The sequence below is a fragment of the Perissodus microlepis genome, chromosome 5, assembly GCF_051167445.1.
Source record: "Perissodus microlepis isolate ML-2025 ecotype Zambia chromosome 5, ASM5116744v1, whole genome shotgun sequence".
In the NCBI taxonomy this organism is placed as follows: Eukaryota; Metazoa; Chordata; class Actinopteri; order Cichliformes; family Cichlidae; genus Perissodus; species Perissodus microlepis.
The window spans coordinates 21,485,403-21,508,060 of NC_140465.1; the positions used below are offsets into that span (position 1 = coordinate 21,485,403).

Sequence of the window (22,658 nt, forward strand, 5' to 3'; positions counted from 1 at the left end):
TGCGCTTCTACACTAAACTTTACGGCAGCGCCTGTTCTCCTTCATTCCTGGTCGCAAACTTAGAACCGCGTACACATACACATGCGCGTGCGTTCACAAATACACGCGCGCGCACACATTGCATCGGATAGTTGAAGTCAAACTTTCAACACAATCCTCCTCTGGGCCACGTCTGGGCCAAGTTTAATCTCTATCAGCTGCAATATTCCACAAAAATTAAAGGACAGTTATGCTCAAATTCAGTACAGTCAATGCAAAACAGTCACATCATATTCAAAATCATCCTTGATGGCTGATATCAGACTTTCAAAACATATTCCTCCTGTGTGTCACCTGTACCTCTGGGCCAAGTTTCATCTGAAACCGTTTTCATACTCCTAAGAAATTAAAGTACAAGTCTGCTCAAATTTAAAAACTTTAAAGGAATGTGATAACGTAATGTAAAAATGTATCTGTGATAGTTGACATAAATTTCTTAACTATTGTGCTTTAGTTTGGCTTTTTGTATATTAGAATGATTGATACACATTAAAAAAAAATGCTGGGTTATTATCTTAACTCAAATACTGGGTAAAAGTCGTTCATAAGTTGGGTTGGTGTGACCAAATATTGGTTCAAAAGTCATGAATCAGGAGTTGGGTTGGTGATGTGCCGAGTTCTTCAATTCACTCCACAGCTTGACTCTGTTGGGTCATAGGTTTGGTAGCTTTGATCAAATACTGGGTCAAAATTTTACCCAATTGTTTGGGTTGAAGACAAGCCTCAGAAGAAGCCACATAAGTTTTCACAAACTGCCATTTTCAACTAGACTGTGACCTGATCACATATCACTGGACTTCTCCACTACTATGAAATAAAACATGGTAAGTAAAAAGTGAATTCTATGCATTTGAAAGTCACAAGGTCATTTTTAACATTACAATTAACTGGTTTATTCTAGAACTTTACCTACTCGCTAAAGGCCTTTTAGCAGATAACACCAGCTAGCTTGTGATGAAGAAAAAACAATTTTTACTTAAAAATGCTTGATATCGTCTTTTAAAGTTAGTTTTGAAATGAGGCTGAGGTTGCTCTGTTTGACAAACCATTTAGAGATCACTCTATCTAGAACAAATAAAATATGAGATTTGGTGTTGCATTTGTGGGAAAAAGGTAAAAAGAAAAAGAAAAAAAAGAAAGAGGAACAGTCTATCTAAACTATTTAATTTAATTTAATTATTTAACGTATCCTAAATGATCTATGTTGATATCATATTTTATTTTTAAATTTAAAGGCAATGATAATTCATCCCATTTAGATTAAAAAATAAAGCTAGATTGCGCCAATACTTTGACCCACTTTTTCTAGACCCCTTAAAGGGGCAGGCGCATATCTGCACTTAGCTGGCTTGCTACTAAAGAAAACGTGATGGCAACAGCAACATACGTGAGTATTTATACTGCCGCCACCAATCCTCACTCTGAGACCTCAGTAGCGTTAAGGTCCGCCACTCCGAAGTTTACATTTAGTCAAAGTAAAATAAAAAAAACACCAATTTACTGCCTTCTAAATATCAATATGTATGTATTAAGCCTTTTGGTTCTTAGTCAACATACAAGGCTAAGTTGTTAAAGGGTTAACCTGGCGGGGCTGAGAATGTTGGCTGCATTCAGACCCTGCTCAATATACAGGTAATCTGCTCTTCACTTAGATGGAAGCAGTGCTAGCTGCTCTGTGACACTGGGTGATCTACCTCTGAGATACAGAAGGTGACCTGGCGCTGGCGGAGGAGCCAGCTTTGTGGTCGTGGTACCCGAGGTATTGGAGCCACAGCTGCAACACGCGGCCCACAGCAGCACCACCCTCACCCTAGAAGAACACGAGGTGAGGCGCACTCTGCGGGCCGTCAACCCGAGGAAGGCGGCTGGTCCTGAAGGAGTGCCAGGTCAAATATTGAGGGATTGTGCAGAACACCTGGCTGGGATCTTCACCAAATCCCTCGCACAGGCGACTGTCCCATTCTGCTTCAAGTCCTCCACCGTAGTCCCATTGCCTAAGAAGCCCCACATCACCAGCCTGACTACAGACCAGTGGCACTCACCCCAGTGATAATGATATGCTTTGAGAAGTTGGTCCACAGACACATCACAGTAGCCCTGCCTCGGAGCCTGGATCCACACCAGTTTGCCTACAGCGCTAACTGATCCACGGAAGATACCGTAGCCATAGCACTCCATGCTGCCGTAACACACCTGGAGGGGCATGGGAGCTATGTGTGGATGCTTTTCGGGGATTACTGGTCTGCTTTTAATACCATCCTTGCACACAAACTGGTGGTCAAGCTACAAGACCTGGGGCTTCCATACACCACCTGCTTGTGGATCAACAGCTTCCTCTCGGATCGTAGACAGAGAGTGAGAGTTGGCCATCGTACATCCTCAGCCTGAGTCTCAGCAGTGGCTCACCCCAGGGCTGTGTGCTCAGTCCACTGCTCTACTCTCTCTACACACACAACTGTACTCCTGTCCACCAGAGCAACACCTTTGTGAAGTTTGCAGACAACACCACAGTGGTGGGGCTCATCTCCAGGGGTGATGAGTCTGCTTACAGAGATGAGGTGGAGCAGCTGTCGTCATGGTGTAAGGCCAATAACCTCCTCCTCAACACTTCAAAGACCAAAGAACTCATAATAGACTTCAGAAGAAAAAAGGCAGAGATACCACCACTAATCATTAAAGGCGACTGTGTGGAGAGGGTGGCAAACTTTAGCTTCCTGGGAGTCAACATAGAGGAGAACCTTTCCTCGAGTATGAACACCTCTGAGCTGCTGAAAAAGGCCCAACAGAGACGGTACTTCCTGAGAATACTCAGGAGGAAAAATATTACACAGAGACTGCTCAGTGGCTCAGAGGAAACCACTCCAAAGGGTCATTAACACCGCCCAAAGGATCACTGGCTGCCCTCTCCCCACGCTGGAAGATCTACACAATACTTACTTAAAAAAGCTCAGAACATTATAAAAGATACTTCACACCCTGGCCCCTCCCAGTTTGAAATGTTGCCCTCGGGAAGACGGTACAGAGCAATTAGAGTGAGGACAAATAGACTCAAACACAACTTTTACCCAACCGCAATAATATGTCTAAATGTAATAGTGATCGCTATATCACCTGTTTGCGGCCCGAGGGAATGTTTTGATCACCAGTTTTGGATGGATTTCAAGGATTTTGATAACAAATAAAGGAGTTTTTTAAATTGGAACTTTGACTTACGTTTTGAACAGCGGGCGCGTCAACATTATTCCCGTATTCAGCTGCTCGGCGACTCAAAGGTTTGACAGTCGCCAATACCACTCTTGAAATGATCTATGCACTGACTGAAGCATGTGTGTGGGAATATATGTGAATGTTTGCTCATGCTATTCTTATTAGCACTTGATATTAAGTATTTCATTGATTGATTTTATTACATTTTAATGTTTTTATTTATATTTTTATATTTCTATCGATGATGCAACTGATCGGAGAGCACTTTTAATTTCGTTGTACCTGCGACAATGACAATAAAGACATTTTGATTCTGATTATTCTAAAAATAAGAAATGTTATCTTTGCTTTAACTTTTGAGTATTGTGATGGACCGAGCAGTGAAGGAACGTCAGGCAAAGGTTAAAGTGCAAAAAAAGTTTTTTTTTAATGTGACCCTAAACATTTTTTTTTACAGAAAATTCAAAATCTCAGGCCCATAAAAGAGGTCAAAGTAACAGAACTCTTCTCAAAAGCTGCTAACAAACAATACTACTAACTCAAACAAAGTGACCAACCTAAATGAGACAAAGGGGAATCTTAAATAGTGGCTGATCAGCCCACAAAAACTCAAAAAGGCGTAGAACACACACACATATGATCAAATTAATGAGCGCTCATTTAGCTATGATGGAAGCACAGAATCTTGCTTATAAAGGTGCATAAAATGATCTGAGAGGGAGATTCCCTCTTGCTACTTTTCCAAAGTGTTGATGTATGTTAAGTACTGAAAAAATCATCAATTCACCTGTATTTTCAAGTTAAGAGTTTTTACATGTAATTTGTTCTAAAACAGAGCCGGCTTTACATAGCATGCCTTCGTGTGTATTAACATGTACATGTGCTGTAACCAAAAACTGATTTGAAGTAATGGATACAATATAATGAATACTTTTATTTACTTGCATTTTACTTTGATTGATATATTTTATATGATTTTTCTGTCTATGTTCTATGTATCATATGGCAATAAAAACAATTGAGAATAGTTTGAGGAAATCTGTTCTGAATCTAGTTTTTATATTCTGAATTTTATAGTAAGTAGAACTCTTAACCAAAATGCTAATGGTATAGTAACCCTTGTAATGGGTTCTGAGTTTCGACCCACTTTTTAATAACCGCAACTTTAAACATTGGTCAGTTTAACCTAATTTTCGGATAGTTATCCTAACCCAGTGTGCTGGGTCAAACCAATAACCCAACCCTGTTAAGTTGAAACAACCCAGGGTTGGCTCGGTCCATATTTGACCCAGCACTGGGTTACAAATTGGGTTATTTTTAACTCAGCATTTTTTGTGTGTAGAGAAGGTAACCGAGAAGGGTATTCAACTGACAATTTCATGTCAACAATCACAGATGATTTTTAATCAATTTTTTTAATGTGATGTTATAATTGATTGAGCATGTTGAATTTGTCCAGAAAACCCATTTAATTTCTGCAGAATTATGCAGTGGATTGAGACGAAACTATGCACACGTATAGTGTGGGTGTCCAAGAAGAGGAGAAATTTGTGTCAATTATAACAGATGATTTTGAATACATTTTAACATTACGTTATCGCAAGTTTTTACATTTGAGCAGACTTGTCCTTTTATTTCTTGGGAGTATAAAAGCAGTTAAAAGGGGTTATTGAAAATGTGTATATGTGCGTATGTGTATATACGCATGTATGGATAGATAGAAACATATATGTATATATATAAAAAAAAAAAAGAATAATTAAAAAAAATACACATGACATATAATGTAATTGCAAGGAGGTATTTCTGTAGTCTATTGATTACTAGATAGTGGAAAAGGGGTGGGATTAAATAAGCTTATGCTTCTTCCTGCTCCTTTTGAACATGAAAGTTATTTGGAGTTGTGGTTGCTCGTTTTCCTTTTGTTTTGCTTTGTTCATTTGTCTGTTTTAATTCTATTTTGTTGTACTTTTTCAACATGTTCAAAATAAAGATTCAATCAATCAATCAATCAGTTTCAGATGAAACTTGGTCCAGAGATACAATAGGTCGCTCAGAGGAGGAATGTGTTTAAAGTATGACGTCAACTATCAAGAATGATTTTTAATGAATTTGTGAATGTGATGTGATTGTTTTGCATTAACTGTATTGAACATGAGCATAACTGTCCTTTAATTTTTGTGAATATTGCAATTGATAGAGATTAAACTTGGCCCAGAGGTACAGTAAGGGGAACCAGGCTATCCCGATACAATATGTGTGCGCGCGTGCATGTGTGAAGGAGAACAGGCGCTGCCGTAAAGGCAAGTGTAGAAGCGCAAGAAACTTTATGTGGCGGATAAGAGGCGGATGGCTTGACCGCGGCTCATTTAACTGCGGTCTCATACCACTCTTTCTTTCTTTTTTTGGCCGCAATTGTCTCAAACTGCCTTTGAAAATCCGAACACCGAACACCGTGAGCACGCGTTGTTTTCTTCCCGTCGTTGTAACGGTACAGTCCTGCGACGACGGAGGCGGGCCCTCGGACAAACTCTGGGATTTAAAAATCTGACGCTAAAAATTTTCATTGTCTTTTACACGGGTAAAACATAACGTGGGCGAATGCTAATTGGATGCGCAGGCCGATATCACCTTCTCAAGCTACCCTAATGTCGTGGGTAATATTTTGTAGGAGATATTTTGTTCATGCATGGTGTTTGTGTACGCAGCATGAACATTCACCCCTCCCTTAGCTCTTTAATCGGAGGCTGGTTATAAGGAGCAGCTGTGGCCTATACTCCTGACTCCTCCTGACACTTGGCACTCTTTCCTGTTGTAGGTGGCGATAATCACAGGTTGTCTTTAAGCATTGCAGCTCGGATTCATTTCCCCTAGCAACTGTTTAAGCTGTGTAACTGTTGAAGGGTGGTGAGTAGGATCCTCATAGGTTCTCTGCAATTTGGTTTATAGTAGGGTGGACCCCGGCCAACTGCTGCTGCTTTTTTTGTTGTTGCTGTGGTGTTGACTGGCATCGATTGGTTATTTGTGTTTTGTGGTGTTTTAGTATTAACTTTTTATTATGTTTTAATCTTGCTGTGTGTGCCATTAGGTTGCCTCCCCAATTAGCCTGTCTCCACCATATTTGATTAACTATTTTATTGAGCTGCTATTTTAACTAGGGCAACATAGTGGCAGCGAACCTTGCTGTTTTAAGTAATGTTTGTTAATAAAGTGTGTTAATTAAAGGTTTGGTATTGTACGTCTTGCTTCTTAATTTGCAGTTTTCTTTTCTGCAGCTCTATATTTGCAGTTATTTTGTTTAATACATCTTGTTTTATGACATTGTTTACCACGCCTCTTCCTTGTTGATAAGGAGCCTGCGTGCCTTTTGTAGCTATTAAAACTTTGGACTGGCTAATGTAATCTCTTCTGGGGTGTGAGGAGTAGGCCACAGCTGCTCCTTATAACCAGCCTCCGATTAAAGAGCTAAGGGAGGGGTGAATGTTCATGCTGCGTTCACAAACACCATGCAGGTGGCGTTATCAGTACCATTTAGTTACCTTTACCGGATTTCCTCCTTCACGCCGCCACACTAAGAGGCGGTGGTTGGTAATTAATCCCTCTAACAACTGATTGTAATTTGTCCGTGTGACCCTGAAGGCATCGGGAGAGAACTTTACCAACATGAGTAGTTTATTGGAGAACACCGATAATTTTCATTATTTTCCTTTAGTATTTTGAAATTGTGAGATTAAACTAATTCAGTTTAATAAACTCATTGTCAATTACAAGGATACGATTTAATATTTTATTCTGCTCCGGTTTAGTGGTCATGAGCAATAGTTAATTTATATTTTACTAAAGCGATTGTATATCCACATAATTGCGTTTTTATAACGATAGTCAAAAACGCACTGTATTTTCAAGAATGCATTAAGAAACAGATTACATTCGTTTTATATTTCAAATATGACAATGCTTTTTTGTGTTTTGTTTTGTTTTTTTGGGGGGGGGGTTTCTCTGCAGCAAACTTGTATCTCTACGGATCTCTACAGTTTCAGTTTATTTCCCAGTTTTTAAATCTGTTGCCCTATGGTTCCAAGAGCTGTCACCAATCTTTGCGTTGTATTATTTCATAACACTACTTTAATCAGCTAGCATTTCTCCTCTAGACTTGATGTCTACAGTCTCAGAACAAAATACAGAACATTTATGAAAATAAATGTTTGCTTTTCTACTGCACTTGGGCATTCAAAGCACTTTATACTTTATCTCATCCACCCTTTCACACACTTTCATAAAGGCACTTTTTTTTTTTTTCTATGTCCTTTGCATCTAACATTGGTTTCCTTGGAACTTTAAGTCTATCTTAAAGTGGAGAATAATTCTTAGTTGGTGTGGTTGGTTTTTAAATATTGCTCTAAATCATTGTTGGATTTTTTTTTTTTTTTTTTTTTTTTTTTTTTTTTTTTTTTTTTTCCATGTTTGTACAGAATATTGTATTTGGTTTTTAAGTAGTTTTGTAGTTATGTGGTACATGTGTTTAACTCTTGCTGCCATGATACCATGATGTCTCTCTTGGAAATTAGATGATTAATCTCAATGAGATTTTTACCTGGATAAATAAAGAACTAATAACCCCCATGCCCTAGAAGACTTTGATTTTAAATTTTAGTGCTTTCTTTCTGAATAGTCTGACAAAGAAGTACAACATCAATTTCCCAGTAATCTCAGAATTAGGGAGGAAAGATTTCCAATACAACTAATAAAAATTCCTGACAATTAAAATGTGCACTGCTGCATTAATGTACAGAGCTATAAAGTTACATGTAGCGTCTGCTTTTTTTCTTTTTTTTTTTTCTTTGGTAATAATCAGTTTTATAATAACAATCAGTTTACTCATGTTTTCCTGCTGTATTAGTGAACTGAAACTGAAGAGTATGATGTCACTTCCCATTTGAGCTTCCTGGATGCTTCAGATTACAAAAGGATTAATGTTTGTTTTCCTCATGTTACTGTAGTGACTGTTATTTGTTGTGGAAGAGAGATTTGTTTTTGGGAATGACTTTATTGTTGCAAACAAAGTGCTATTAGTCAAAGTGGAATATTTCAGCATGGTGTGCTGTCTGTCCTTTTTTTTTTTTTTTAAATAAAAACTTGATATATGGCCTTTTAGTTGATTTTTGCTAAACCTTCACCAGAAACGATCGCAGTGAAGGTTGGCTGCCAAGAAGCCATTGTTATGGAGGGGAAATGGAGAAAATGATGAGGTACCATATTACACACAACTGGACTGGAAAAACAGTGGCAGCAGGTCTTATGAAAGTTTAAATCTTTGGTTCCAATCATTGTAAATATCAACAGAGTTGAGAGCGGTGCAACAGTGAGCGTCAACAGCCATCTGTGAAACACAGTGGAGGCTTTGTCATGGTTTGGGTCTGTATTTCCACCACTGGTGTTGGAGAGCTTGATAAAAATATCAGTTTGATTTTTGAGCATGACAATGATCCCAAACAACCTGTCAATTCAGTAAAACCCTACCTGGATAGAGGGAAAAACCACAATCAAGGATTAGCCTCCCCAGTGCCTGAACCTCAGCTCACTGAAGCAGTGCAGGATCATCTGGATATGGGGAAAAAAAAAAGGTAAATGTCCTTTAAAATGTGTGGAGAACTATTCCTGACAATGACTTAAAACAAATGACAAAAGTTGCCTCAGTGAACTCAGTTCAGTGCAGGTTTAGTTAGGTAGTGCCAAATTACACCTAAAGTTGCCTCAAAGCAATTTACACTGTATGTTAAAGACCTTACAGTATTTGGAGGAAAATCAAATTATCCTCTATGAGCAAAAACTCAGCAACAGTGGGAAGGAAAAACCCCTTTAAATAGGAAGAAACCTCTGGCAGAACCAAGCTCAGGGAGGGGCAGCCATCTGCTGTGAGCGATTGGGGGTGAAGGGGAAAGAGAAGAATAGAAAAGAGAGGAAGGAAAGAGAACACAAGGATTTAATGACAGGCTGCAGTGGGATATAAACACCTGAGGAGTGAAAAGAGGTGAATGGACAAGAAGTGCTCAGTACCTTCCATGAAATCTGAGCCTATAGCACCATAACTAAGTCATCCATCCATCCACTTCTCCTTTTTCCTTTTCAGGGTTGCAGGGGGGGGGGGCACTGGAGCCTATCCCAGCTGGCTTAGGCTAACCTTAAATTTAGTAAGGGTGTCTGTCTCCAGGATGCAAACTGGGATTTGGCTCCATAGTAGAGAGGTCTGAGAGCTGAGGGGTCTGAGAGCTGAAGGCTCTGCCTCAAATTCTACTTCTAGAGATCCTAGGAACCACAACCAAGCCTGCTGCGTGAGATAAAGGTGGTCATAACAAACATTGTCTACAAAACTTGTTAGAATTGTATAAACTCTGTTTTTGTTTTATATGCTGTACTTCTATGTATGTGTGCACATATTCCAATAAATGCTGGCACCTATATCCCATTTTCCTAGCAAAATGCAATCTCAAGCCCAGTACTGTACTTTTAAAACTACAATTTTACTTTCACGGGCTATGATGTCTTTAATAAGTTCATGTGTATTAAGGTGGCGCTGTAATGAAACCGCATAATAAGCAGCAATTCAATGAACCAAAGTGATTCCTAAACATGAATACAACAGTAAAAAATAATCCAGCCTCTTCCTATTTTCTGTATTTGATATTTTTTAATCTTGACACTACTTCAGGTACACAGAAGACAGTCTCTCATTAGTGAGACAAAGTCTACTACCTGGTAGGACAATTAAGTAAACCTTTACCGTGAATGACGTCACTTGATGAAGTTGAGTTTAAAGACAAATCATTATCGTCTCTGGGTATTTAATTTAGGATGAAACGGTGTGTGTTTTATTCTGGGTGGTCTGAGATTTCCTCTACGTTTACAATCAAAAGTGGGCAGGAATCAGCCCTTATTTCCTGTCCTTCCGTCGCCTCACGTAGGAAGTGATGTAGTGGTGTTCATACCAAGCTGCAAGGCTCAATGAACAGCATGAGCAGGAATGCAGCATTGGCACATAAATCTGTCTGTAGCAATTTAATCATGTGCCGCCCACACATCTAGCAGTATCATGACAAATGCTGTGGGATCCTTTTCATTTTTTAACACACCCCCTAATGAGCACAGTGTTGTTATTATTATGACCCGTATTTTCGGTACAGATGGGATGTGTGCAGGAAACTGCAAAGAATATGTTCTGTGTTCACGCAGGTCCACAGGAATGTTATTTTTTTGGTGTCGGGCTGGTCCCGACCACAGATTTGGGGGGAGGGCAGGGAAAGTTTGGAGGAAATGGCTGTAGAGAACTCCTCCTATGTCTAACTCTGCATTCCTCCTCGGTGCCCTTCTCTCCAAGTGTTCAAGCAAAAACCTTTGCAAGGAATGAAAAAGCAGAGATAGTGGATAGGAGTCACTAGGGAAAAGTATCTGAGGATCTTTCTCGAGCTCTCGACTCCAACGCTTTGAAACAGGTAAGAAGTTTACTCACAGAAACACTTGTTAGGGAGGATTATAAAGAGACTAACAAAATACTTCTCTGAGCTTTTATGAAGTTACACTTTCTGTGTTAATCTTGAGATATGCTGGATTTTTGTACAGTATACCTTAGCGCTGTCTTTCTGGATCATCTGAGATTTAAGAGCAACATTTCCCTGTAATGCCAGACCAATGCAAACTCCTGGCAGGGTAACGACACAGTGAAGTGTGCCAATGTAAACAGACGTGCAATTTACAGACTCATAAGGTGACAAATCAAATTCAAAATTTCATTTTATCCATTTCTAATTTGAAAAAGTAGACAAAAAAACATCACTTAAAAGGAGAATTTCTAATGTAGTGTGCAGGCTTTATAAAAAAAAAAAAAAATTAATAATTTTATCCAGATGTGTTACTGAAACTGAAGAGTGTTACTTAACTATGTAATTTCCCCTTTGAGCTTCCCAAATGTTCAGGAAAGTGTTTATTTTCCTCTCTTCTGTTACTGCAGTGACAGTTATTAGTCACACAGAGGAAACATTTGATTTAAGTTTTAGTAAATTTGCTGACTTATCAAAAGATTTAAATAGTTTTACTTGTTTTGTTTTGTTTTGACTCAGAGGCCTGTTTACAAAAAAATCATTTGACAAAGCGTTAAAAACTTTTTATTCGTTAATATGATTTTCATGCTTTGTGCATTTAAACGCTGGAGGTTTATATCCAGATTTTAAAAAGTAGAAGCCACAGTATTCGATCATGAGCATAAGGGTTTCATACTACATGTTTGTTTACAGATGTTACAGGGTGCAGATGTTTTCATGTGCTCTTCAGAGACTGGATAGAGTCTAAAGAGATGGAGCAACTCCCCTGCATCCACTTCCTTCTGTGTGGCGTGCCTGTGCCTTGATAAATGAGCAGAGATTGTCAGTGAAACTGCCCAGAAGCAGACAAAGAGTCCAGTGTGTCAGTCCACGGAAATCTGTGGGCCACTTTAAATAGCATAAAAGAAGAAAACAAAGAGGAGTGTTCACTGACTAATTATAAAATCTTTTTAATAATTAATCATTTTACTTTCTTGCGTACTTCACAGGGTCATTTGCACACCCGATTCTAGGCTCGTCCTCAAATCTCAGAATAGCCATGGTCTTCCTACTCATCTCCTTAGTGGTGCTGCATTTGCTCTCCTTGGCCATGCTTGTCATTGCCACCCTTGAGAAGGTGAGACGTGGGAAATTGTGTTAAATAATTTACCCTCTTCTATCAACATATGTCGCTGTTACTCTGTATTTCACATGAAGAGCACTGAGCAAAAAAATGGTGCTTCTCAACATACCAGCTGTAGATTTGTGCCATGTGCCTTTCTGCATATTTGTCTTAATGTGTGAGTGAGCATACTTTGAATTTCTTTCTTTCTTTAGACCTGGTGGGTTTGGACAGAATCAGAAGTCTCCAACCTCTGGCATTACTGCATGTATGACAATGACACAGAAGCCTGGTTGTGTTCTGCTATCAATGAAAGTGGTAAGAAAGTATTTCTAACTTCATACTTCATATCTCTAATTTCATTTCTGCATCACTGGCTGTTGCATAACAGTTCAAAGCTCCATAGTGAGCCATGCTCTTCCTTTAACTTGTTCTTCCAGACTGGCTGCAGTCTATCCAGGCCCTCATGGTCTTCTCTGTGGTCTTCTCCTCAATCTCCTTCCTGGTTTTTCTGGGTCAGCTGTTCACCATGTCCAGAGGAAGCCTGTTCTACATCACAGGCCTCTGTCAGGCCTTTGCAGGTATTTAAAGACTTCTTCTTTCTTTGCAAAGAGTAACCTGTGAGAATTTTACATTTTCACTCTCTTATGGCCTTAACAGCTTAGCTAATTTTGTATTAATTGGACTGGACACTTCCATTACATTGATTTAATTTTAAAAAACAGTTGCTTTCTTATTTTTCCAAACTTTTTGAATCATGTTTTTCTTCTATATGGTTGAAGTTTGACAAAGATGTTAATTTTCTTGTCATCAAATAGTTTCTTATCTCATCTGCACTTCAAAACATCAATAAACTGGTCTGACAACAGTTTGTGTAGCCTGATGGTTGTGATTATAATCAAAGCAATTGCACGATTCACACCTTTAAACTGTGGCTCACTAGAGCACCACCGTGTGTTAAACCACAGCTGTATCTAGTCCTCAACAAATTCAGTATTAGCTCCTGTCTTATTACCACTTGCTTAAAACTTAAAAAAAAACAAGTGTTTTTAACCTTCAAAGTCAGTTTATTGTGTTTTTCCTTATTTTTTTGCTGATACATTGGTGCATGCTCAAGACCTAGGTTTCAGATAATGAGGCAAAAGTATGTACAAGTAATTCCTGTAAGCCTCGGTTAGTAGATGTTCAGATAATCGCTCAGGGAGAGCATATATTCCAAAGATGGTCATCTGAGGCACAGAAGCCCCTCCCACCTGCAGTTAGAACTTTCGGTTTTGGGACAGGCAGCCAATCAGAACAGACCAACCGACAATCTTTTTGTATTTTAGGGATATATATGCTGCATCTTTAGAAACCAGTGAGGTAGAGCATGACAGACAGCTCTTGGAGGTTGGAAAGCACTGATATGTCAAATGACATGGCTCCTCTTCGCTTAATAAAAGAGAAAACTGTATATGACCATTGATATTTAAAACCTATAGATGTGTATTAAAGTGACAATAAATGCTCCTCTCTCTTCTGACTGCCTCCCCCCCCCCCCCCCCCCCCCCCCCCCCCCAGCCTCGCTGAGCATTTAGGGCTCAAAATCCTGAGGAATTCTGCTCACAGTACTGTAAATAAACGTAAAGAACAAAACGCATAAGTGTAACAATAACAGACAGGTGTTAGTGTGAACCAATGTATCAGGTTCATCACCTCACCCGATGACTGTAAAATTAAGCAATGTCACTCACTCTCTAATGTGGTTTTAAAATACGATTTTTTTTGTCGTTGTTGTTTATTTATTTTAAAACGTTTGCAGGTTTCGCGGACTTTGCCGCTTGCCTCATCTCCACCTTCCACAGAAAGGAGATTTTTGATGACTCAAGAGTCTTGAACAAAGGACACTTTGGCTACTGTTTCATCCTGGCGTGGCTGTGCGTCCCCTTGCTTCTCGTGAGTGGAGTCCTGTACATCCACCTGCGCAAGAAGCAGTGAGCCAACAAGAAGCTGAAGCGAAGGCACCTTATTCAGAGACCTTATCTGTCTCTCTCTCTCTTTCTCTTTCTGTCCCTCCAGTTAAGAGTAAGCACACATGATGAGGAAATAAGATGACTGAGAATGAAGTGCATCTTTAAATGCCACAGCTCAGTTTTCTTATTCCTGCTTCCAGGGAATTCAAAGTTACTACAGAAAAATTGAGTGAGCAAATATGTGTATAAATTTCTGTGTTTAATGTTTATATATATTTTTTATGCAATGAGAAAATGCACTCATTAAAAGGTCATGCATTCAGAGCTGGGCTAAAGAGCATTCCTGTGTTTTAAAAGTTCAGTCTGTGTGGGCTTTCCTTTGTTTCTCAGTAAGTGCTTTGTAAAGCAGAGGAGGTTTAATCTAACGACATAACACTGTGGCTGCAAAAATGTTGCTCCCTCTTTGTCATTCAATCGCTCACCAATTTGTGGCATTCGCTGTTTATCTTTTCAAAGCAACCTCAGGACATTTTCAACGGAACAGCAGAACAGAAGAGGGGAAAAAATCAGTGATAACTCCCGCGTGCTTTAGAAACACAAACAGCTTCGTTAAAGCACTTCCAAAGAAATCAAAATGAAACAGCTTACAGATTGCACCTATCACCGTTTGATGCAGAGCTAGATACAGTATTACACGTTACCCGTAAACTTACCCGTCAGGCTGGACCGGTCCCAGAAAAAACGCACGACAGCTTCTCAGATAAAGCATGCATGGCACTATAATCCACTACACGCCTCACACACAGGTATATGCATCTTCTTTACAATCGGAAACCGGCAAAATATGCTGTGAAAACAGAGGGGATACAGTAGAGTCATGCCAGGGCGTCTGTGATCTGAAGCGATCCGTCAACTCCGCAGTATGTCTGGAATCTGGGAATGGTGTCAGCAACAAGGAGTGGAAGCCTTTAATGAAATTAGATAACAGGTAGGTGAGGTGACACACACAGAAGAATCACAGCTGCTCTCAGCTTACGTATCGTATCACACTTGAGCCAAAGAGATCAAACTGCCCAGGAGGTGAGTTTCACAAAGTGTTGATTTAGTCATCAAACATTTCAACCTATTTTATTTTTTGGTTGTTTTAGGGGACAAAATCATAGAGTCTGACTGCAAGCGAGGACAAGATATCTCTGAACTGCCATAAATGGAAATAGTGAGTTGTTTTTTTTCTGGAGGAGTGAATGAAAATCTCAGTTTTTCTTGATTGGAGAGCGACATGAGTTGAGTTTCATTACTTTAAAAAAGTAAACGCTTATTGCCGGGAAAGACTACAGTCATGTCAAACAACGAGGAGAGTCTGGATGAGGATACAGTTTTCCTGCCGGTGGATGAGTCCTCCCCGGAGTTCATCTATAGTGAGAGGGAGAGAGAAGCAGTGGAGAAGCTGCTGAGCGCTGGACCAGAGGCTTTCTACTCAGTCGTCAAAGAGCTCCCCGACTGCTTCTTATCCTCTGAAGAGGTCAGCCAGTTTAAAAGCTGGGTTCAGAGCTACTCTTTCAACGATCCGCGGCTACAACATGAGAATGGAGCAGAGAGCATGGCAGAGATGGAGGACTTCTGTTCCAGTTACTTTCCCTGCCACTCGGACGTGCCAGTCCCGGGCCTGGAGTTGGGCTGGCCTCATAAAACCCCCTGGTCGATAACGGCAAGTGTCACAGTCCACACCAGCCCTCCTGCAGAAGGGGAACCTTCAGTCAGAGAGGTGATCAGACGGCAGTTACAAAGAGCCAGACAGGTACGCAAATTTCTGCTGGATTCATTATTTTCACGAATAGAAACAGCTTATGTTTTCATATGAGGTACATAAAGTCAGGATATCTAAAAGGAAATTAGTTATATGCTTAGACCCTGATGAAGACGCCTGTGTTTGTTTTGCTTGCTAAATTTCTTCTAGAGTTAAATATTTTTATGTTGTTGGGGGTTTTTTTGCACTCCTGAAGATTTCCCGTAGAGAAAGCCTTAGAGGCAGCACTACCTCTAAAGAACTCTTTTTTGTTGTTAGGCATTTCTCTGATAATTAACCATCAAATTTTAACTTTAAGCCATTATGATTTCATCATTTCTTTTTGTTATGATTGTATTCTTATGATAGGCCTGAACACTGAAAGAAGTGGGCTTTAGTTAAAAATGCAGGCTAAATTATATACATGCATATTTTCACGTCATTCAGGTAATTGCCATCGTGATAGACAGACTGACAGATAGTGCAATAATTGGAGATTTACACAGTGCTGCCTCTCGGGGCGTCCCTGTCTACGTCATCCTGAACCAAAGGTCCATTCAGGAGAAGTTCTCGTCCAACAGGCTCTGGCATCCAGTGAGTCAACACATACAAATCAGCACACACCTAGCAGCCATCCTTCACACATGGCAGTAAATAAAACAAAGATTTTAGTTGGACACAGCAGCGCATTGTGGAATGGGATATTTTCGTTTGCTATCCTAGTCTTAACATGTGCAACAAAGCCTCGTTGTGCTCAAAGCTGACAAAGAATGAAACTAAAAACACTTCCCATATGTCCCATGCTACTGTAGTGACATATATAAGCACACATTTGTTCCCAAAGTCTAGTTTTTGTATTTATTTTAGTTAAAAATGCTTTTCAAATGTAGTTTTATTGCTTTAGTTCAGTTTGAGTTACTTGACTCTGTGCACATATGTTGGAACTCAAACTGCAAGTCTTGTCTTTTTGCTTTGACAAGCTGATGGTAGGAATGTAGCAGAGAATCGGCCACAGCTAAACTGGTTGCACAGCATTCAATGGAGTTTGTATTGCTTCCAAGCAAAGACAGCATTCTCATTAGAGCTGCTGATGAAATAGATGAACAGAAGGTAAAATTCAGGGCAGAATTCAGCCATACAGCATTGCATTACACTTAGTGTAATGCAATGCTGAGTTTAAACCTTGTATTTGACAGAACATACGGGTCCGAGCTCTTGGTGGGAGAAGTTTTGGTTTGAGGGATGGAAGAAAGCTGGTTGGGGAAATGAATGAGAAATTCATTCTGGTGGATTTAGACACAGTGATCCACGGCAGCTACAGGTAAACAGATTTGGCTTCCACCTGCTTTTCTTTGCATGTGAGGCGTAAATGCTTGAAAGTGACTCAAAACATTGTTGCTGAATTCTGCAGCTTCACCTGGACGGATACCCACCTGCACCGGCAGCTGATCACCGTCCTGAGGGGACCGGCTGTTGATGCATTTGACCGGGAGTTCAGGATTTTGTATGCTACTTCACTCCCAGTTCTTTCCACTGCAACCCATGTGAACCAAAACCATCAGCTTAAAGACATTTCAGCTGTCAGACTTCTGAAAAGGATCTCTGTTGATCCCGATATCACCGACCCTCCCTCCCCACGTGCTGTTTCCCCTCTGGACTGGGATAACATGGGAGTTTTTTCAGAAGAAAGCAGCTTGCCAACCAGTCCTCTGTATCTTCATGGGGAAGTGGTGAAGCTGGAGATGTCACTACAGAACAGCATGCAGTTAGACAAAAACACACCTTTAATGGATGGATTTACTAACAACCAAAACTATATTGTGGATAAAAGAAGGTAGTGTATCTGAATTAGTCTCCACACTATTACAGAATCTCTGAATAAATATGTCAGAGTACAGCAGACATATTTAAAATTCTCATGGCCAGAATTTATTCTGTCCTTTAGCCAAACCTGTAGCTGATCTTCTTGCTTTTTTTCTATAACCTGTCCTCCCTTTTGTATTATTCTCTGAGTAATTTCCAGAGTAGCAAACTGGATATTTTCAATATTTTGTGCTACAGGATGTTTTTTCAGATTTTTGTATTTGACAGATTCAAAGAAAACTTCTCTCCAGTGGCAACTGAAGTTGTTAAAAACTCAACAACTTTCAAGTGAGTCTTATTAAAAGCTATGTTATGATTTGAACTATTAGCTCTCTATGTTTTTTCCATGTCGATGATTTTCACAAACATTAGGGATCTTGATTATGCTCATAGGAACAAAGAGCCTTTGACAGCAGAGCCAGCTACTTCAGAGAGAACGAAAAGGTGAAATCAATAAGACACCAAAAAAAAAGAATTATTTTTAGACTGTCATTTTCAAATATATGTATATTTTCAGCATGTTATAAAAAAAATTTTTTTAATTCGACAGGATCACAGACAGCCTTTCTCCAATGGCAACTGACATAGAGAAATCCACTTTCAAGTGAGTCTTAGTAAACGCTATGTAATGATTCAAACTATTAGATGTTTTTCCCATGTCGATGTTTTACACAAACATTTGGGATCTTGACTATTTTCATAGGGGCAGAGAGTCCTTATCAACCCAGTCGGATACTTCAGCGAGAGCAAAAAGGTACGATTAACAAGATACAACTTAGTTTTTTTTAATTGATTGTCCAAATTTATCTATTTGTAAATATTTTAGGATGTTTTTACAGATTTTTGTGTTTGACAGGGTCAAAGACAAAATCTCTCCGGTGGCAACTGATGTCATAGAAAAATCAACTTTCAAGTGAGTCTTGTTATTAGCTGTGGTATGACTGAGATTATTAGGGGTCTGTTTTTTCCAGGTTGATGATATTTGGGATCTTATTTGTTTTCACAGGAGCAGAGAGCCCTTATCAACTCAGCCAGCTACTTCAGACAGAGTAAAAAAGTAAGATCAACATGATATAAGGAAAAATAATTATTCATTTTAAAATGTCACGTCCAAATATATCTATATTTTGAGGATGTTCTTACAGATTTATGTATTTGACAGGTTATCTGAAAGCGTGTCTCCTGTGGCAGCTGACATGGAAAAATCAGCAGTTTTCAAGTGAGTGTTATGAGCTATGCTATTATTAAGACTATTAGCTCATTTGCACAAACATATAAGATTTTGATTATTTAATAGGAGCAGAGAGTCCTTATCAACTCAGCCGGATACTTCAGACAGAAGAAAAAGGTGAGATCAACAAGATACAAGTTTTTTCTTTGGCAATTTCTTGTCCAAATATATCTATTTGTATATGTTTGTAGGATGTTTTTACAGATATTTGTATTTGATAGGGTCAAAGACAATCTGCCTCCAGAGTCAACTGATGTCATAGAAAAATTTCTTTTCAAGTAAGTCCTATTATTAGCTATGCTATGATTAAGACAATTAGAGTCTCTGTTTTTTTCATGATCTTGATCTTGGTCTTGATTTAGGAGCAGGGAGTCCTTATCAGCACAGCCAGCTCCTTTAGAAAGAACAAAAAGGTAAGATATTGTGTCCAAATATCTTCCACCAAAATAAGTTATTGAAATAATTGTATAAATAATAATTTAATGTCCAAATTGTGTATTTTGTAGATTATATTGTACTCTATTGTATCCAGCACATTTGTGGTTTATTGAAAAAAGCTGGTCATAAGCATTTTAACTGTACCTACTTTAAAATAATGCCAGATTTTTCTTCTGTGTGTATGTGTGTGTGTTGGTATGATTGTTTTTTTTTTTTTTTAAATTACTTTTCTATCCTTTTATACTCAAATGACATGTTCACACAAGGAAAACTTTTTTTTTTTTTTTTAAAGGATAAAGCCCAGCGGTTATAATTTAGCTTTCCTTAGCTTTCCTTTTGCGTATTGGAAAGCTAAGGAAATGCGATATGGCAGCCTCGCTTCTGTCAGTCTGCCCCAGGGCAGCTGTGGCTACAACTGTAGCTTGCCTTCACCAGTGTATGAATGTGAGAGTGAATGAATAGTGGTATTGTAAAGCGCTTTGAGGGGTCCCGAAAAGCGCTATATAAATGCAATCCATTATTATCATCATCATTATTATTATTATTATTTATTCAGAGTTGTTTCATTTTCAAATGGTCTAAAATGTCTAAAATAAAGTTTGTCACTTTTTATTCCTACTGGATGGAGTGCAGCATGGAGAGAGACACTTCCAGGCACCACCCATCAGAGAGGAGCACAACTTTATATACCAGAAATACATCTAGATATGATGACAAAGCAAACGAGGAAACGTACAGGCGTTACTCTTTTCAGGCAAGAAGGTACTCTATTAAAGAAGAGGAGAGTAAAACAGATGATATTGCAAAAAAAATGGTGAACAAGCCATCTTCTAGAGTAAGTAACCTGCTTTTGCTTTCAAAACACTCAATGTCATCTTCATATGGAGCTCCTAGCAAAGCTAAGATGTATTTCTCTCCTGTCAGAAGCCGATAATCTTGAGCGTGCACAGGGAGGAGAACTTCAGCGCTCTGAGCGACATCATGAGGAAAATTCCACAGACCAGTTCAGGACTGCTTAAGAGAGAATCAAAGAGTATACATACCCAGTCCATGTGGGATCTGAGCAAGGAAGACGCAGCTACAAGTCATGAAAAGAAAGGAGTCTCAGTGCCGAGATATACCAGGCCCACTGTAAGTGTGCAGATTCAACTAACTAACTAAAGGACTTAGAGAGATATTTATTGAGGCTCTTCCTTTTCTCTCTGTGCTCTCCTTTTTTCTTCCCCCTTAATCCCTGTGAGCGGTTATGTCACATAGCTGCCTCTCCCTGTGCCTGGATTGGCCGGGAGTTACTTCCTGTTAAAAGGAAGAATCCTCCTAGTGCTGCTCATCAGAGATAAATTGAAAGTTTGGGGTTTTACTTACACTGCAGTGCATTTAGCTCACAATATAAAGAACCTTGTTATTGTGATTTGGCACTATAGAAATAAACCTGAAATTAAGTCAGTTGTCACTCCACAAAAACATAACAGTGGCCTTTTGCAAATATCTCTTCACCTCAGTATTAAAAGTTATCATCTTAGAACTCTGAAGTAAGTAATAAGAAGCCAAAAAAAGGGAAAACAATTATTTTAGTGCATTTTCCTTTTAGTAAAATCCATGTGTTTGAATCATTGAAAATAAAAGATAAACATACATGTAGAAAGTACAAATTAGCAAAGGGTTTTCAGCCTTTTTGGCTGGTGACCCCTAAAAACTACATTTAAATTAAAAAAAAAAGTTATTGTCTATATGAGTGAAATCACATGTAATTTATTTTCAAATATTTTATAAGCGACAATAATTATTTCTACTGTTTTAGAGTGGGAAAAAAAAGAAACTATAGTCTGTTTTATCTCTGTAATTACCCTCAGGTTGAAAAACAAAGGTAGCATTAACTTTAAATTCACTCATCTGTGAGAAGTAGATAACTATAGTGCCATAGTGCCAATATCTGATACTCTTTTTCTGTTTCCCTGACAGTATGAACCATCTTACATAACACCTGGTCTTACCCTGATGGAAAAGAGGAACGACAAAGCGAGGTCCACATTAATGCCCACAGAGAGGCCTTGCAGTTACACTTTTCTCGGTGTGGACTCGGGAAGGAAGAAAGGAGGAGCGGGAGAAAACCATGAGTGATATACTGTGAACACGTTCTGTCACAAAGCAAAGAAACCGGCTGGCAGTGGATATTTTACGACATCTGCAGTGTTAACTACTTAAAGTATAAGCCAAAGCAGGCAGAGACTGTAATGAAAAGCATTAGTAACAGGCACATGGATAACAGGCATTATGGATATGATGTTTTACATGTACAGTGACTTACATGTAAAACATTCATATTGTTGCTGCTCACCAGGAAAAATATCAACTCTGTTATTTGTTAAACATCTTTTTTGATTAAAATGTTCATAGAAGTGACTTCACTGAGCCCCTTCAAGTGGGTTTAGATCTTTGATGATGAACTGATAATGACTTCATTAGTTACACTTTGCTGGTACCTTTACCTCCAGAACTGCCTCAATTCTTCAAGACACAGATTCAACAAGGTGCTGGAAACATTCCTCAGAGATTTTGGTCCATATTGAGATTACATCATCACATGGCTGCTGATATTTGGTGACTGTGGAGGATGTTTGAATACAGTGAACTCACTGTCATGTTCATAAAAGAAGTTTGAGAAACACAAGTTTGAAAGCCAAATGTTGCAGCAGAAATCGAGACTTATCAATTGTCCTGTTCTTACCTGACAGGAGTGTCACCCTGTGTGGTCTTCTGCTGCTATAGCTCATGTATAACGTAACACAGAAAACATTGCGGTTAAATATTGAATATATTTATTTGCCTTTCAAAAGAAATATAGTGAAATGTATTGTAATTTTATACCTTAAAGTAGAGGAATAAATATAATTTGTAGATATTGGGTGAGAACACTGAGAAATTTGTATTTGAATATTTGAATATCTTTGTGAAAAAAGTAGATGAACAAATCACTGCTTTAGATCTGGACATCATCAAATAATTTAGTTTTTCCTGTTTTTTTTGGGGGGGGGGGCTTTACTGTTTTACTATTTGAAGTTACTGTTAATTCTATGGTGAAAATCACAGTTAGAATGTGAAATTAAATTCTGTTTTATCACTTATCATATTTTAACAATGCCAACTTGGCAGACTAAACCAGTTTTGTGTAATCTGGGCCTCCTCATCTACAAATGATGTTACCAAAAATATCCAGTTTAACTGTCATACTGGCCTTCGACTTCTACCTCTACTGTTGTAAAGTACATTTTCAGATTTTTCAGTTATTCTAGCAAGGAGAGAAAATAAACATGCACATCCATCCATTTTTTTTCCCTCTTATCCAATTTAGTGTCCCATGTAAGCTGGAGTGTATCTCAGTTCTGTTAGGTGAAGATTTATTTTGTATATATATATATATATCTTCCACTCACTCAGCTGTACT

The 22,658-nt window shown here is 38.8% G+C and overlaps 2 protein-coding genes across 2 annotated transcripts; both read left to right on the plus strand.

The window, feature by feature from the left end:
• Positions 1-5,573: 5,573 nt before the first annotated feature.
• On the plus strand, positions 5,574-14,215 carry emp3a (epithelial membrane protein 3a (MAM blood group)). The gene is made up of 5 exons (XM_084928752.1): positions 5,574-10,736; positions 11,831-11,958; positions 12,159-12,261; positions 12,384-12,524; positions 13,745-14,215. Exons 2-5 carry the CDS (start codon positions 11,881-11,883, stop codon positions 13,918-13,920), a joined length of 498 nt encoding a protein of 165 aa, XP_084784878.1. The 5' UTR covers positions 5,574-10,736; positions 11,831-11,880; the 3' UTR covers positions 13,921-14,215.
• Positions 14,216-14,377: 162 nt separating this feature from the next.
• Positions 14,378-22,234, plus strand: sack1e (scaffolding CK1 anchoring protein E). Its single transcript, XM_084928754.1, has 17 exons — positions 14,378-15,693; positions 16,129-16,275; positions 16,878-17,002; positions 17,093-17,515; positions 17,773-17,832; positions 17,938-17,988; positions 18,095-18,148; positions 18,248-18,298; positions 18,401-18,457; positions 18,551-18,601; positions 18,707-18,763; positions 18,842-18,892; positions 18,997-19,053; positions 19,138-19,188; positions 19,847-20,048; positions 20,138-20,344; positions 21,176-22,234. Exons 1-17 carry the CDS (start codon positions 15,235-15,237, stop codon positions 21,332-21,334), a joined length of 2,262 nt encoding a protein of 753 aa, XP_084784880.1. The 5' UTR covers positions 14,378-15,234; the 3' UTR covers positions 21,335-22,234.
• The last annotated feature ends 424 nt before the right edge of the window (positions 22,235-22,658 follow it).